Raw genomic sequence first — 17,845 nt, 5'->3', positions numbered from 1 at the left:
CCACTAACAAGAGAAGACTTATCCATTGACAAAATTAGCAATGCTGATAAATATATCATTTGGTTAATTTGATCAATTAAGCCACCAGATTAGATGGGTGGCAACTGCCCTCCTGATGAGATTTTTAAGATACAATTTCAGCATACAAGGCAATACTCGCACATCCAACCGTTTCGAGTGGAGGTGCGAGGGAAAATATTATAATGTAAGATACTGCATAATGTTCTAGCAACTGGCAACTTCATTTATTCAGCTGACAAACATTTCTACAGCTGAAACGATCAGTCAATTTGTCTATTGACAGAAAATTAACTGGTAACTATTTTGATAACTGTTTTTTCAAGCAAAAATGCCAACTATTACCTAGTTTCAGATTCATAATTTTGAAGATTTACTGCTTTTCTCTGTCTTACATGATCTATCTATCTTATCTATTCTGCACTTCCAACACTTGCGACCAAACACGCAGCTTTAGAAATTCAGATGTGGTGATTTCGGCATATTAAATGTGTATACATTTGATTCTTAAGTTGCACTAAGCCTAGCTGCCTAAAACAAGTTTAGCTTCAGCACAAAAAGAGTCATCAAACATGCCCCAATCATATTGTGGTGTCAGGTTGAGATTCCTGCCTGCTGAAACAGACATAAATGTGCAAAACTCAAAACAACTACAAAACATAAATAACTAAAGGAGCACGCTGTGTGCAATTAATATCACATCAATGTTCACCTCCATGTGTCAAATGTTCTTCTAGTGTGTAACTACAGTACTGTTGCTTTTTTAAATGGCATCTTCAAATCATAAATGTGCATGTTTTACTAAGCAATAGACTTGACCTAAAGAAAACCCTAAAGTATCACTATGAGCTCTGGGAACAGTTTTACTGCAGGGGAAAACCTAATGCCCAGTCCTAATTAAGGAACCTGTCATATCAGATTTCCTTTCAAAGCATATCTAATTAGATATAGGTATAGTTCATCATACTAAATACTTAACTGATCTTGTCATTGTTCTTCATTCTCCAGAGATACAGTGTGTATTCTTTTAATACATTACAAGTGAAGCAGATTTGAAGATTTTGGCAAATCAAATTTGGTGTAGGGTCCGCATCAAGTTCAGTAAACTGACCTGCCTTTATAGCAGAAGCAGTGTTTTAGCAAACATTTGTGTTGGTCTGCTCCAAAATAAAAAGGTGACTTAAAGGGTATTAGAGGCTTAAGGCTACTTGTCAATAAAGTCAAGACAGAAACACTCTGCCTGCACTGCTGAATCCCTACCAGCTGTGAAACAAAAGCACAATCTTGAAAAGCCAAAAATACAGTTTAACTGATAAAAACTGATGTTGGCTCATGAGGGCTTTTATGACACAAGCAGCTATTATAATATTATAATAACATTGAGTTGACAAACTAAAGACACAAACTTGGTGTTTGATATTGAGATATTTTTCATCAGCCGTACACTTCCACATTATCCAATAGCACCCTCTGGTGGGCAAACTGAAGCACCGCATTGATGTGTACCGTGGTCTTCGGTACAACCTGTTAGTATAGGGTTGCTGATGGGCAATTAATTCCTCAGTGACTAGCTACTGTAGTGTAAAGACTGAAAAATACAATAAAATTGCAAACATTAATAAAAAACATAACAGACTTTCTGTAGGAAACATAAAAAAGTTTTAATCCAAAGCGGACGGTTCGCCAAGGAATCCAATGTACAGGGTTAACTTATTTTACACTAAAATACAAAAAACAAACAAAAGGTTACCACAGTTTAAACCAGATGGAATAACAGTCACAGATGAGTTAGACTGGATCATGACACTGGAAAAACTGTGCTTAGACAAATAAGACTAAATTTTTGTTGGATCACCTTTAATCTAAATCAAAATTCAGCGTGTAAAAGTGATGTTTATCCACGTTTATGACCCTCATTAACAAAGAAATAAGGTGCAATCAACCATTCGGGTAAAGTTTAAAGGGAATTCCACCCGCTTTTGTCGTATTTTACTTTTATCTGCATCTGTTGTTCTCACAGTGTGCAGAAGAACTCATCTGTGACCATGTACAGCAAGCAAGTAGAGATCAGTAACTAAATATTTCACATTTATGTAAAGAGACAAACAGACGTAAAACAACAGGGCTCTGACGGGCTTTCTGTGTTTCAAATAATCAGAATGTAACTGCTCTCATCTGAGCGACAAAAGTAAACTCAAAAAATTTAAAATAAAACAAGGGAACAGTACTACAGCAAAAATGAATGTACCTTAGATCATAAATTCCATCCGCATAAAAAGTCATTTTTGTTTCCCCAAACAGCAATAAATACAACAGAATCCAATTTAGCTCTCACTTAAAAAACAGGTTTGTAAAACTGCAGTCTGCAGAGAACTGAAAAGGATGAGGAGACGCCATGAGAAGAGGACAGGACGACGTGGAGAGATCCTAGTTCAGTTTCAAAAACGCTGTTTCTCTGCTGAGATTCAGTCAGCCAGGTTAATTACATTTTTTTTAAAGTCCTGTGTAGACCATTGTACAATATTGCCTTCAGAATATGACAATATACTGCAAAGCAAAAGAGTAGGTAAGGTCTTTCAGTGTCCATCTGCACCTGCCATGTCATTCACGTTCAACACCTCAATCACTTTCACCAAACCCATCGTTACAACATCCACAACACCTTCAAAACAGGATGCACCAGTAACAGATTCCTAACACAAGGGGGAGAAAAAATACAGGTAAGGGCTAAGGAGAATCTGCTACCAAATTACATAACCATGAGCATGAGACACATGTTGCACATCATCAATAAAAGCAAAACTTTTCCCAGATTTCCCCATCATCATTTTCAAATTCTACCAAAACGAGTACAGAGCCAGTTTGGTTTCAGGCCCATGTTGCCGAGCATCTCTCCCGCTGATGTGTCACTGAGCAAGGCAGTGGATCCCCGCCAGCTCTGCAGCTGACCTCCGACCTCCCGGTGGAGGAGCTGGAGAAAATTTAGAACTTGTACTGGTGCATCCATACTCGCTATAACAAATTGAGCAGACATCAGTTACCGTAAGTCATGAAGAGTATAGCTGAAGGAACTGAGACAGTCCCAAATATTTAAAAAGGGGCATTAAGTAACATTTTTACTTTCTGCAAACACAAAACCGACAATGCATCTGTGTCGTTTAAATTGTTTATTCCCTTAAATTTTTCTCAACTGCTCTGCCTTCATCAGATCGGGAATATGTGCTTCTTGAGTACTGAACGAACTTTTTATGTACCGGCAATTATAGGAAACTAACAAGTACTAAAAAATTGCCTTTGGTTACTTATTCTTTGTGAGATATATATATGCATTTGAATCTAAATTTTGTAATTTTATACTGTATTTTAACTAAGCAACAAATTGCAGAGCTGTTTTGCTTGATGTATTAAAAAACAAACACTGATGCATTTGAGACATTAAGCTTACTTTTGTAGAGAAACATGTTTATACTCAGCACAAACTAAATATTGTCTCTTTACTGGACCTTTATGTTGGCCCTCTGTGTCTGTTAGAAAACTCAAAGTTGTTACATTCCTCGTGTACATTACTTAATATCCCTTTACTCACATACAATCCTAAAATACTTAAGTTTAAAAAGTTTGGGATGGCACACATTAATGCATCATTAATAACTAACAGCTTATATTTTATAATAATGTGCTATTAACATATAATGTGTTAAAAACTGTTGCTGAAACAGAAACAGGTGACACTGCCTGACGTCCAACCATGTTAAGTTCCTTTCTTACTTTACTCAGACTCACGTCAACAGACACACACGTCCTCTCTTCTTAAGGAACGGATTGCTGCTCATTTCAATCAGAGTAAATTCATACAAAAAACATTTTCAGCTTTCATTTAAACCATCAGCATAACAAATCTCTCAACCACTTTTGTTATAATTAAAACAAATGACGCTTCCATCATCTAACTGAAGTAAAAAAGTAAAATGTTTTTTTTTTTAAATTAAAAAAAAATAATAATAATGTTTACGTCCCATTAGACATTCTGGGAAATTAACTTTTCATATTTGATAAGTTCACAAACAGGGATCCCAGTCAGTGTTTTCTTAATGAACAAGTCTGTTAGAGTAGTAAAAGGTGATTATTAATTAAATCCTGTTTCTCATATCAGGATGAAACAATTAAAAAATAAAGTGACCTGCTCACTGATCCTGCATCAGCAGCACAACACCAAGAAATCATCCAGTAACCAGAGTTAAAAAATATCGTACCAAAAACCAAACATCAGTTCCCAATAAGCCTAAAAACTTAACACACACACACACACACACACAAACTGTACAACATGTATATTCTATACTCTACAGCAGACTGTAAGCTCAGCTTGCTAGTGGTCAGATTCTGATACAGTAGCTAACAAACAAGTTTCAAGTGACAACTGGCACAAGCAGGTATGAGCCAGCGAAGCCAAACCAAAGCAAAGAACCTGTTCACGGTTTGATTTCAATTATTCACATTCAAGTGGAGCTAAGCAATAACCCCAAAGTTCAGAAAATGTTTATTCAAAACAGAGCGCCATGCAATGTGATGAGTGTTAATGCTTATGCGTGAATAGTTTACCATCTGGGACAACCTCAAGTCTGCATTATACGATCTGCTGAAAGATCATGTTTTACAATGTGCTACTGTACTGAGCTTATTACATAAAATGATTAGGATTCTCATTTTCGGTCACCCTGCCCTACATCCAATCCCATCATATGAATTCACACACAAAAAAAGTGTCACTTGATTCGAGTTATCAGTTAAAACCTCTTTCAGTCCCAAAACTCTGATAGCAGAAATATTCCAAAACACTATTGAAACCTGACCATTATGTGGTATAAAAACTACATAAATTTAAAAAAAAAAATCTGAATGTTATTAAAAATGAAATTTGCATTCCTTACAGCAGCTGCAGCAGACTTCATCGGGTCAAGTGTAGATGATCAATAATTTCATAGTGTTGCTTAATTTAATCATGCTAAAAATATTGTTTATCTTGATAAACAATTCTATTATCTGAATGCTAAAATTATTAAAATTATTAATGAACAGAACTGAAAGAAATTAGGGGCTTTCTGAAAGTATTTCTGGAAGTAAAAATGCATTTAGCATGTGATTTTGCATGTGTCATTAAATATCACATGTTTAGGTCATAATTGTTCTGTATGATTCGAAGTAGATTCATTTTATCCCCATCAAGCAACTTTACACTGAGGCCATCTAAGAGCAAAGCTACAGTGGAGGCTTTAACTAAACTGTTGGTACCAGTTTGTAAACACTTACTCACGTCTTGATGGATGTGCGGCAGAAAAGAGGAGAAGAAGAGTTCCTGGCTTTGGTTTGCCTGTTCTGACCAAGTCTAAAACTGCTGTATATTAGTCAGTTAAAACAGACTTACTACAATGAAAAGGTGATGATAAACATGAGGAATAATAATATTAACACTGCCCAAGTCCTGTCTGAGATGAGGAGGTGGTGTCGGGTTTCACACGGAGATCTCCTGAGCAGGAGAAAAACACGACCTGGACACAGAGGGCGAGTCCTGCTGAGACACGAATGGAGGGAGGAAAGAGAGGTGGAAGGATGGATGGATGGGGAGAGGCACTCATAAATTACAGTTAAATAACAGCAGTGAAAAAAAATCGAACAAATCAGAAAAAGAAAAAAGTACCATCAAGTCAGCAAAACAAAATTTTACCATTTGACTTGACTTGCATGTCTGTGTGTGTAAATTAATTAACTACAGGGGGACACAATGTGAGTCTATGTCCTGTGCAAAGAACACTGTGATGTTACGATCTGAGAAATACATGAAAAAAATAACCACAAGGTTTTATGAATACAAGTACATGGATATTGACAAGTGACAGCCAACATTTTCATATACTTAGACAGCTGTTTCTCCATGTGTTCTCAAAAAAAATTATTATTATTAAAATACAGGTTAATACAGAGGTTAAAACTCTGTTCAGTAAAAAAAAAAAAAAAAAAAAAAAAAAAAAAAGCTACATGAGTCACTGGATTCTGTTTTCAAGCCCAGGTTTACTTGGAAAGAGTGAATTTACAAGAACTAAGAATACTGCAGGGCAAAAAGCATGTTTTTATACATTAGTTGGCACAAAATAAAATAAACTGCTAAGTTTGCATGCCTCTAAATGTATGAACAGTATTGGGACATTTGGAGATATGTCTGGTGCTATATGAAGAACAGAGGAAAACTGTGTCATACCTTGGAAACCTTTAGAGCTTTGTCCTTATTGAAAGTAAAGTCTGAGTTTTTTACTACCAGCCCCGCCTTCCCCAACACAGGGCCATTTAATGGGCTATTCACCTGTAAACACACACACACACACACCATTATTTATGATGGCATGATCAAATTTAAATAGCTAATTTTGTGGCAGAAGGAAGAAAAGAGTAAACTATCATTCAAAAACACTGTCAGAGCCAAGAAAACAGATAATACGAAGCCACCAAAAGTCTGTTGTCACTACGGAGAAAAGGTACCACAAAAATATAATGTGAATTACATATTGACATTAGATATAGTCAACCTAAGTGTGGTAAAAAAAAAAAAAGTTTTTAAAAAGGCTCACCGCTTGCAGGATGACGTTCTCTTTACCAGGTTTTCTTCCTGTGCCAGTATCAGGGGAGATGTGTCTGACCCGCCTCTCTGCTGTCAGCTGCTCACCACGAGCTCTGCGCTGTTACCAGAGCATCAGGTGGGAAAAACAAGTTATAAAAAGGTTAGTTTAGCTCAGAGAAGATACATCCTCTTGTGACAGACTGAGCCGGTTGGCAAAAATGAGCATGTGGTAGAGCTGTTTTCCGACAAGACATCACAGGAGTTTTATATATCAAAAGACATTTTTCAAACAGCTTTTTAACTGCTGAAGCACTCAACGTGAAGAGCTGCACAGAATAATAATTATGACAAGTTAGCTTTACATTTTGATTACACTGCATTGATTATTTGTTTCATTTGTCTTTATTATGTTTATAATCTGTGGAAAATAGCTTTTGTGGTCACTTAGATCCACAAAGGCCTTACAGACGCTTATACTTGGTCAGTAATTCATGATGCAATTAGTATGATGACTGATTAGGCCTCTAAACTCTTTGGTTTAAGATAACTCTTGGATAACAACACATTGTGTGCAATGACTTCGAATTTGACATCGTCTTGCTTCCATGTTCTTTAAGTTAATGCAAATGAAATGTGGCAATGATCTGGGTCAGTTCTTGTACTTAATTTCTTGTTCTACTCCTCGTCGTGACTTTCCAGGATTGTTTAGTACCTTGATGAGGCCACCAAAGGAGCGCGAACGGGGATGTTTCTTGCTGGGAGCAGGGGGGGCCTGATGGTGCTCTTTAGTAGGCGTCCCTGAGGTTGTCTGTTTGACCAACTACACACAGGAAAGAGAGAACACCACTTTTTATATTTAACACACAAACTCTAAAACAAAGTGATTTGGAAAGTTCAGCAGCAGAAGAAGCTCAGATTCTATATCTATGTTTTCAGTTCAACCAGCTGAAAAAAAAAAAAAAAAAAAAAAAAAAAGACCCTGATGTGAACCTGTCGGACAAGTTTCTTCTTCTTGGCCGAGTCCGGCATGTTGTGGTGGACGTGTCTGAAGAGCTCCTTCAGAGCCTCTTCTGTGTATTGTTGAGCTGGTGATTGGCACTGCTCCAGAGAGCTGGGGCCCAGAACAGCCGCCCTCTTCAGGGGCAACACTGTCCGCTGAGCAGGACAGCTACTTGCCGCTAGCAGCTCCATATCATCCTGAGTGAGGAGAGGGCAAGTTAGGCTGGCTGTGTACTTTAAATGGAAACATTTCACATGTGTGAACAGGCAAAATGATATGATTATGATAAAAAAAGAAACGCTGCATTTAACTTTGATCACCGTATTAGCTACACAAACTTGATGAAGTATTCATTCTCATTCACTGCCCCAAAATTTACTACACACTGTCACCATTGCTAAATATGTTTTCACTTTCCTTTTTAAAAAAATTGCAGTTTCTCTGTTAAAAAACATTTTTGAGGCATTAATATACTTTTCAAAATCACTAAATTGACATTTATAATGGATTACTAAATTTATCTTCTCTAATTAGTTGAATTTATGTAGAGGAAAGGAATTAATGAATTAACTGTCATCCTAACAGGAGGGGAAGTGAAGATAAACTGCTAAGATAAATGGCGCTCTAATGTGAATTCCCTCCACTAACCTTAGTATGCAGAGCCTTTGTCCCAGTGAAGTGCACTCTGGCATAATCCCGCAGGTAGACTGGAGCCTGAACGCCACACAGGAGACACACAGCACTCAACATGTTATCCATTAAACCAGTCACATATTACGTTTCTAGAGCCCAATTTGCTTATGCGCTTGATTCACAGAATGTGTTTCCAAATTCTGTTTGCATACCGAATAACTAACCTAGGCACATTTTTTTAATCGTTTGATTGTTCTGTCATGTGTGTGGTCAATAATCACCCTGAAGAGTTTCTGCGAGTGTTTGATGAGGAAGGCCATGCTGTTGTTCAGTTTCTTCAGATTGTCTTTCAGGTCACCAGCTGTCATCTGGGGCGGGGCAGGACAGAACAGAAGTCAGCAAAACACCTAGTCACTTAAAGCTGCATTCAGAGATTTGAATTATTTTTACATTATTTATTCAGACTCACTTTAAGTGAGAATTATCAGTAGCTAGCAATGGATAGGTTCTATCTGTATTTAGTTTTCTTTCCTGTGCTTTATAAAAGCCCTTGTATTGTCTTATTCACAAAATATAGTAGCATGCTTGCTGTCTGCCACTGCATCTTTTCTTATACTACCACTTGAGATTTTTCACATTCTACACATAGTGGTTTTAAGAATAATATTCTTAAAGGTGGATGAATAACTGTGGTACACAACTGTGCTACCAAACTGACCAAAATAGTCTTGATCTATGATTTTTGTCATATCTGTGAAGCCCTTGAACCCTTATTATGCAGTTATAAACTACATATCTTACGTGTCTGGGCCAGAGGACGTGCGGGGCAAACATGAGGGCCAGGTTGAAGGCGGACATCTTGTTCTTGTCCTGCTGCTTGGCAGTGTGGTAGAGCAGGTCCAGCAGCAGTTTGAGCAGTGAGCGGTTGGCCTGAGGTAACAGCAGGAAGAGAAGCTGCAGGGCCTCTATTTGACGCTCCTTGTTGGGTATCGCAGTCTTGTTGCCGTGTTCGTCAAATAGAGTCATATCTGGAAGAGGGACATGGGTGGAGAAAGTAAAGTCATGAACAGATTTGCTAAAATCACTACAGAATCATTATTGCCTTTCCCCCCCAGTTCAGCAATTCTAAATGACACATTAAAAAAAATCTTCCTTTTGCACTTGTATTTAAAAAAGGCTTTTAAAGAATGGAATCGTCTGCATTTTTGACATGTTTCAGGGTCCTGCTTTTTAAAACATGCAACATTTTATACAAACATTGTTGTTTCTCTAAAAGTTTGACTAAAACATGACATGATACTCAAATGTTAGAAAATGTTTGTATCGTCCAGTATTTGTGCTCTAAAATGAGAACATATGAATGAATGAATGTTTTATTTTCGTGTCTGGTCATTTACACAACCCTCCCTCATAAAACCACTATCTAACAGCACAATACATCAACATTATCGAAACATAGAAATAAACATCATCCAAGCATAAACATAAACCTCCCACAAATAATGCTCCAGGAGATATTCCACAATGGGAATGTAACAAATATACAAACACAGCCCCCTAAGCACAAGACACAATACACAAATCCAAACAAGACAAAAACTACATCTGCATCCATTAGTGCCAAACACTGTATATTTGATCCCGTTCATAAACAGTAGTCTACAATCCAAATAAAATAGAATCTGAAGAGTTTATCTATCATGTTACTTTTCTCCTCCTATCCCATGCTTTGGAAAGCTATTCAGAAAATGCAAAGGCATTATCAAAAAGGTATTCAATTAAAGCTCCATTCTCAATACCTATCAAATCTAAATCAGGAATATAAACTTTTTTAAACAATATTTCTCGTAAATCATGATATAAAGCACAGTATAAAATGAAAAGAATTTTGTTCTCCAACTCATTTAGTTCACAGTATTCACCGATTATTTCTTTTTCATCACACAGTAGTGGTAATATACCACATCTTAACTGTGCACAGAGTGATCTCTGACTTTTAGGCAAATTATACTTACATTTTTTCCCCCACATTTCTAATCTTTCTTACTTAAAAGGTCCAATTTGTAACATTTAGTAGGAGCTATTAGCAGAAATGGAATATAATATTTATAAATATGTTTTCAGTGTGTAATCGCCTGAAAATAAGAATCGTTGTGTTTTCGTTACCTTAGAATAAGCTGTTTATATCTACAGAGGGAGTCTCCTTCCAGGCTGCCATGTTGCACCGCCATGTTTCTACAGTAGCCCAGAACGAACAACCCAATCACTGGCTCTAGATTGGGCCTTTTGCGTTTTTTGCGAGTTTCGTAGCCACCGTAGTTTCCCCTAAACGCTTGGAAGGGGAGGGTGAGGCGAGTGGTATTCAAATGGTTACAAACTGCAATTTCACTGCTAGATGCCACTAAATCCTACAGACTGATCCTTTAAATAAACAAGTTCTCAATTTTTCTTCTGCCCATGATTGGGTGCATTTAGCCCAGACTAAATAAAAGTAAAACGAAATGTGTGTGTGTGTGTGTGTTTGTTTTCATACCAGCTATCTTAAGGTGTGCATGGAAGTGTCTGTGTGTGAGAAGGGGCTCGGGCAGCTCTCCCAGGAAAGTCTTGAGCAACGTGGCCACGTCATTGGGATGAAAGTCTCCAGACGCCAGGTCAACATCGGCCTCGCTGTTGAGGAGCTCCTTCAGGGCCTGCTGCCGAACACTGTTCCCCGGCACCCGAAACAGACCCTCCACGTGTAGGTCTAAAGTGTGTCAGAGCAGGTAGGTATCAGTGAGTAAAAACTTCAAACATCTGATCATTCCAAACCAGTTTGGTCTATTTCATTTGTGTGCTCACTCATTCTTGGAATTTGTCTTTTTTTATTCTAGCTAATTAGGACAAACAGAAGTCATGCTATCTACACTAATCCAAAACAAAAGAGAAGTAAAATGCTATCTACATTAATCAGTGGTAATGGATTGACGGCTGACAAAAGGGTTGTTCAATGTTTAAAAGCAATCATTGGTGTATTATGAATTAAAATCAAATCCTTTTTCAGAAGGTTTTGTTCTTTCTCTAAACACAAGCAGTTACTGCTGTTAGCTTCTGAAAGTCACAGCGGTGAGGATGTAAAAACAACTGTGATTAAGGAATCTGTGGATTTTATTTAGATGACTCACTTTTGCTGAGGTACTCAATGAGCTGGTAGATCTGTGCAATGCAGCTCTCCGTCAGTGGGGTTCCAAACACAACGCCTTTATCTGAGATGAGAGTCAGTGATAAGCGATAGGATACTGAAAGACCCCTCAGAGAAACAGTTCTTCCATTTCTGCTGCATGTGCCTTACAATAGGACAGTCTCATCACAAACAAGCAGGGCAACACAGTTTAAAAGCTGACATTAACATTAAAGAACAAGTGTGATGACATCAAAAAATATAATATTGAACAGGTAGCCACATCGCTTGGTTGGAAAGCTCACACAAAGAAGTGAAGATTCTTTTACTTGCTTGCCACAGTGGCCGCTGAACTACAAATTTTGTAACTAGCTATTTTCCCCCTTATTACTAGCAGATGTTACAGATGTTAACTCACTCACTTCTTACACATAGTCAGCTCTTCACTGGGACTGCCTTATGTCTAGGTTTACCTGATCTGATGTGTTGTCAAAATCATGAATTATGGACATGGCATGATTGACTCTCATCTTCTAAATACTGTAGATATCAATTCATATGCAAAAACAGAGAGGGGTATTTACTGTGGCTATTGCTAGTGGTAATTTCTAGATGTCACATAGTTGACCTCTGACCTTTGCGTTTGAGGAAGTTGAAAGAGCGAAAGAAGCCTCCATTTCCACCTGTTGGAGTCTTAGGGCCCTCCTCACCAAGGAGCTGTGCAAACTCTGTACCAGGAAGATCAATAAGGCGAGTGATGTTACTAAGCACCAGCTCCAGGAAAACATCAGGGTTCTCATGGCGGAGTTTCTCCACAAAAAAGTCCGGGTTGAAGATGACTGGCGGTCGGCCAGCACGAGAGCCGCCCGGTGATTCCTCATGATTGATCACCATACTGCACACTGTACCCCTGAGGAGGAGACACAGGGAGATTGTACACAAGTAATGCTTAGGTAAAAACCACAGGCTACTTTGTCATATAAGCTGACAGCTGCGGCTCGATGGATTTGTGTATGCTTCAACAACTTGTGGACTTTAATAATGATCTTTGTTGTAGCTGTCTCCTGAAAATCAACACCATTACCAATTAAAATGTGTGTACACAGGATATACATACTATGTCAAATTGACAAATTTCGTGCACACAGTGTAATAGCCCAAGCTGATATTACCCCCAATAACATCGTCAGGGTTATTTTATCAGACTGTGAACTGTCTTCACAGGCTGCAGTACTCCTCATAACAAGTAAATTGAACGTAATGTGTAAAATCCTTATAGTGCCCCTTTAACCTTAGAACACCATCTACAACCTCACAAAATACACTTCTTCTGACAGTTTCAACAAAGCTTGAACATTATAAGCTAAACAAAGGCAGGGTTTGTTGCAGTGCTATTAATATTGTGTACAAAAAGCTATGTGTGTGAAAAAGCACAGGAGCAGTGGATTAACTTCATAATAACCTAACGTTAGCTAAATTATCCTAACTAAATTTAATTTAGCTAATGTATAGTTTGCCCAAACGTATGCCAACTCAAAAGCCCTCAGCTAACAGCGCTAACGTTAGCTGATGCAAGCTGAGAATTCCCACTAACATTGCTTAACTTATTTTCGAAATAAACATTTCAGTTGCTAGCAACAATGTCTGGCCAGTGAGTTGTAACGTTAGCTAACTAACCAAATTAGCGTTGTTACTGTAACGTTAAGCAGCTAACTTTAGCTAAGTTAGCTAGGTTAAATTACTTAGCTAGTTAAGAGAGTGACAGTCCTTGTCAATCAGTCTCACTAACGTAACGTTTGTAACGTATGCACCAGTTTAAACTCTCTCAAGTTCAGCTTTAGTCGTGTGTAATATTAAATCTGCGTCGATGTAAATACCATTAACAACATATCAATGTCAGTCTTAATTTGTTCTTACCTTCTATTTTGTGTATTTTCATCGACATCTTTATCCGCAGCCATGTTCAGTTTGAATCCTCCGCTGTTATCCTACAGGCCCCGCCCACGTCATCAACCATTGGTAGTTTGTTGAACGTGGGCGTGACATGCTGGGTCTGATTTGCATGTCAGTCACTGTGATTGGCCGGTTTGAATTCACTAGCTGTGTCAAGAGGAAAAACAACATCTGTATGCAAAATATAGCTAAAGGACTCTAGCTACTCTAAGTATACAACAACACTCAATAGCACCACATGCAACATCACATTTCATCACAAAATTTCAGTTTAATTTTTATTTCCAAGTATCACACACATATCAAAATTTTATAGCCTTTTGCCTTATTTATGTCCACTGTGGAGGACCACAAGTGTCATGGAAATAGTAAAAAAGCATTTCATTAATAAATAACTAATTGTAAAAAAAATAGGCATTAATACATTTGTTTGCAAATTAATTTAGTAATCATTGTAAATTAAAAAAAATACATTGATTAAATTAAAAAGTAATTCCTTATTTGATATTTTAATGGCCAATAAAAAAAGGAATAAAACAAATAGAAAACTTATTATCGATTTACTGTACCATAACTGCATGCATTTTTAATATGGGTTCCCGCATCTTTCCTCCAGTTAATTGCGCCTGTGTATACTGCATGAAATAATGGACTTCTAGCAATTGTGCTTCATTTCATTTGACATTTAACATTTAATTTTTACCTGCAACATAGTGTCCTACGCCAAGAGAAGCAACTGTGCCTTCAAAAGGCTCATCTGTGGACATTTTTTGCTCTTACTTTGGTAATGAAGCAGGCTCACTGTATATGCCGCATACAAATTTGGGTTCAGCCCTGAACGTTGCCATCAGTGGCAGAATCCCTCACAGCCCGATTCTCAGTTTGCAGGTCGTGTTCAGCTCAGGGCATCGAGAGGACTCGCCACTCTGAGAATCACTGACCTGAGAGAGAGCGACTCAGCCGAGTATCGCTTCAAATTAAGAGCGCAACACTTTGAATGGAATAGTAGTTTACATGGTACAACTCTGACTGTCACAGGTGAACACAAACATACTGTATATTACATAACTTGTAATCCAAGTGATGACAAACACATTTACAATGCTTTTCAATATAAAATGTAGAACCTTTGACCGTGAACCTCTTTTATTGATGCAGAGCTGAAGTGTCACAGCAGCTGCAGTCCAACTGGTCGTCATTTCCTCGACTGGCTGCATTGCTGTTTTTGAACAGTTGTTGAAGCAGAAGTATTTTCATGCAGGCATGTTACATAAAACTCTGTGCTGCCCTCTACAGTATAGAGGAGATGTGCAGTTGACAGCGTGCCATAGCCAACTCAACAATCCAGTGAAGTATTGGTGTAAAGAACCACGTTGACAAAGCGCTGTCAAACATGCGCCTGCATGTTCTGTGATATTTTTGTCACATTAGCTGGTGGTGGCACATCCACAGAAAAAATATGTAACTTCTGCAATCTCTAATTGGAGCACATTGTAAAGCTGCAAATAGCCCGCCTGTTCCACTGGTTACATTTCATGCAGCCAGCACCAGACTGTTACAAAATAACCACACAAATGTTTGTGGTCTCTTGCACATCAAACTGATCAGTTATTATTAATTATTGTACACTACATAGCGTTAGTTCTGTTTCTTACGAGCATGAGCCATCACTGCTTAGTGCAGTGCAAAGCCTATGGCATATTTTGATGTCATTTTAGATAGGAGCTCTTTTTAATACTGTATACTCTGAGCTGCAGCAGTGATGCTAACCCAGCAGCTAAATACACGTGGTACAAGGAGAATCCAAACCTTCATCCTCACAGTAAAAAAACACAGCTTGTCTTCAGGTCCATCCAGTCCTCTGACTCTGGATAGTATCGCTGTGCAGCTGAGAAGGAGCTGGGGAGGAGGACATCTGAACACATCTCTATTAATGTGAAATGTTAGTGAAATGCAGCTTATTTAAAAACAATAAAAATCTCGGTCATCTGTCAAAGTATTAGCCACAGTCACTTTTATACCCATAGAAAAGTTTTATTGATCATGCCTGCCCTTTTCTTTCTGAACTACTTTTACGTCCCCTCATGAAACGTCAGCATTGCCTTGTGATAGCTTTTACATTCTCACAACAACAACAAGCCTGGTAATCTTCAATGTTCAGCTTTGCCCATATTTCAGGATATTAGATGTCTCTTATTTGTGACATTATCCTGAGGGCTATTATATTTAACTCTACATCAGTGTTTGACTGATGCTCCTAGCGTGGCTCACATCTGTCAGATTTTACTTACTGTAAGCTAGATTTCTTTTCAACATTTCTGATTCATAAATTGCTGTTTCTTATGTATTGCTTGACGGATTTAATCCAGGAAGAAGAAAGCCCTGGACTCCACAAATGAACCGAATGAGCCTGTGTACAGTATGAAGGTTTAACACTTTAAATACATTTTAAGGTCAAATCCAATGGTAGAACGGTTTAAAGAATGAGGCCCTTTGTCTGCATCTTGTCTCTCCCCATCAGTTAGACTCGGGTCCTTACTACCAGAACATATCAGCCTTGAAGTCCATCACTTCAGCAAAGACTGAAGACGCAGAGGAACTGGAAAACCTGATGTGAAGCATTACTTTTCACACCATATACAGTGTATGTTTTCAAAAATTGAAATCAATCAGAACCCCAGTGGTATCACACCTTGCTATATGGCATCTTTTTCCAAGTGTTGCAGTGGCTGATTGAAAAACAGCCAGCTCCCATAACTCTTCAAGTTTGAAAATCATTTCAGTTCGCTCTCACTGCTGCAGACGGTGATAATATGCAGAAAGTTTTGGATTTCAGCTTTAGACAAAATGTTTTCTGTTTATTTTTCAGAATATGGTTTTATTTGATATTAAAAAAAATTAAAATCTGTTATTTTGTCCCCCACTTTTGTCTAAAGTAGGATATTAGTCATGTGAAGATGTGACGTACACATTTTTTGTACAACTTTAACTGTCATGTGAGCTGTTAATCCTCATGAAACCAGAATGGTTCATGGAAACAAAACTCAGTGTTTGATGCAGTTTGAATCTTCATTGTCACTGTATTGACATTGACTACTCATCACTGACTGAATCATTTTCATACTTTGACATCTGTGAGTCTGTAAATATGTCAACTTCTTGAAAATTGTGATGGGTATTTTTCACTATTTTCAAAATTTTGTAGATCAAGTAGGAGAGAAAATAATACTCAGATTAGTCAGTAACAACAGTAATTGTTAGTTGATGCCAATAATATCTCCTGCATAGAGACTGAAAAGATTTCTTTCTATCCTGAGTCTTCACAGTATAATGAAAATGTGTTACTTTTGTAGAAACACGAGGTGGATGCTCACAGAGGTAAGGATCATTCTTGCTGAGTTGCATATAGATACTGTATGTATAGGATATGTACATTATGCCCCATAATCTCATTTTCTATATATATTTTTATTGCACGTTTTTTTTGCTCATGTGACAAAGATCCATAGCTGAATTTAAATTATGTCTCTGTACACGCTTATAAATTAAACAACTGAGCCACCCGAGCAAACCAAAGTTATTAAACTTTTCGTCATCAGCTTAATTAAATCATAGTTTGCATGTCCAAACCAACCCCACCAGTCCATTCATTGTGTGTGTGCCATTTCAGTTAAAACTAGTTGGCATGAGAGGTTTACACACTTCAGTATTCTGCATTTTTGCATTTTTCTTTCACACTCACTCAGCAGTTTCCTGACCACAGAGTGAACAGAGAATAAACAAAAATACACTTTTTCTTCATTTACTCCGCCTAAGAATCAGTACTTTTATCCTGTTCAGTTCAGCTGCCTCATGGGTCACAGGTTAAACGCAGTCCTGTTCCTTCACTGCACCTTCAGACTGTATGACGTCCTGCCTCAGTGCACATAGAGATTAACTGCAGAGAGCAGGGGTACATCTTGAGCAGACCATCACTAAAGTATCCTTACTGGGGATCATTTCAGTGTCACAGCAGTTGTGTTCTGCCTGATCGTCTTTCCTACGTCTGGTACAAGAATGGACAGACGGAGGACACACGTCCTTCTTATTCAGACGAGTATTGTCCTTCAGACAGCTTTTTGTGTGCTGCAAAAGGACAAGAGGATTTCCCGTCTCGCTCAGTGTGTGACTTTACTCCACAGTGTTCCTCTAACATAACTCCATCTGGTGGTGCCTTTTAGTTACTGTGCTGTACCATGACTGCATATGTGTACTGTGTGTATGTGAGTGACCTCACTTCCCCTTTCTGTATTAGCATTTCTCATTGAGCTCTACAGGAGCACTGCCTGCTCTGTGTTCCTGCAGTGAAAGATGTAGTTGTACCAGTGCTGTTTTAAAATCCTTGTATCTGTCAGGTGTCTACAATCAAACCTGCAGCAGAGTGACTTCCACTGACAGAAGCATCTGTGCCTCCAAAGACTCATCGGTGGAC

At 38.1% G+C, this 17,845-nt stretch overlaps 1 protein-coding gene across 4 annotated transcripts; it reads right to left on the bottom strand.

The window, feature by feature from the left end:
* Window positions 1-1,658: 1,658 nt before the first annotated feature.
* arhgap19 (Rho GTPase activating protein 19) lies at window positions 1,659-13,494 on the bottom strand. Of its 4 annotated transcripts, none has more exons than XM_044190582.1 (12): window positions 13,339-13,494; window positions 12,057-12,331; window positions 11,426-11,506; window positions 10,798-11,007; window positions 9,066-9,292; window positions 8,546-8,632; window positions 8,280-8,345; window positions 7,610-7,828; window positions 7,344-7,451; window positions 6,642-6,749; window positions 6,275-6,376; window positions 1,659-5,590 (listed from the first exon to the last, which is right to left on the bottom strand). In XM_044190582.1, the coding sequence occupies exons 1-12, from the start codon at window positions 13,380-13,382 to the stop codon at window positions 5,531-5,533; spliced, it is 1,587 nt and encodes a 528-aa protein (XP_044046517.1). In that variant the 5' UTR covers window positions 13,383-13,494; the 3' UTR covers window positions 1,659-5,530. The 4 variants fall into 4 exon arrangements, with proteins under 4 accessions (XP_044046517.1, XP_044046518.1, XP_044046519.1 ...); XM_044190583.1 differs by having other exon boundaries at window positions 1,659-5,587; XM_044190584.1 differs by having other exon boundaries at window positions 7,622-7,828.
* Window positions 13,495-17,845: the final 4,351 nt, after the last annotated feature.

This window comes from Siniperca chuatsi, linkage group LG3 (assembly GCF_020085105.1).
Source record: "Siniperca chuatsi isolate FFG_IHB_CAS linkage group LG3, ASM2008510v1, whole genome shotgun sequence".
NCBI lineage: Eukaryota > Metazoa > Chordata > Actinopteri > Centrarchiformes > Sinipercidae > Siniperca > Siniperca chuatsi.
The sequence above is the reverse complement of the archived record's forward strand: the minus strand, read 5'-3'. Positions and strand labels throughout refer to the sequence as shown.

Coding starts and splice junctions, on each gene's coding strand:
- arhgap19 (XM_044190582.1), bottom strand. CDS start 13,382: ATGGCTGCGGATAAAGATGTCGATGAAAATACACAAAATAGAAG. Junction 11,507..12,056: donor CAACTTCCTCAAACGCAAAG/GTCAGAGGTCAA, acceptor CTCTCATCTCAG/ATAAAGGCGTTGTGTTTGGA. Junction 7,452..7,609: donor TCCGACAGGTTCACATCAGG/GTCTTTTTTTTT, acceptor TCCTGTGTGTAG/TTGGTCAAACAGACAACCTC.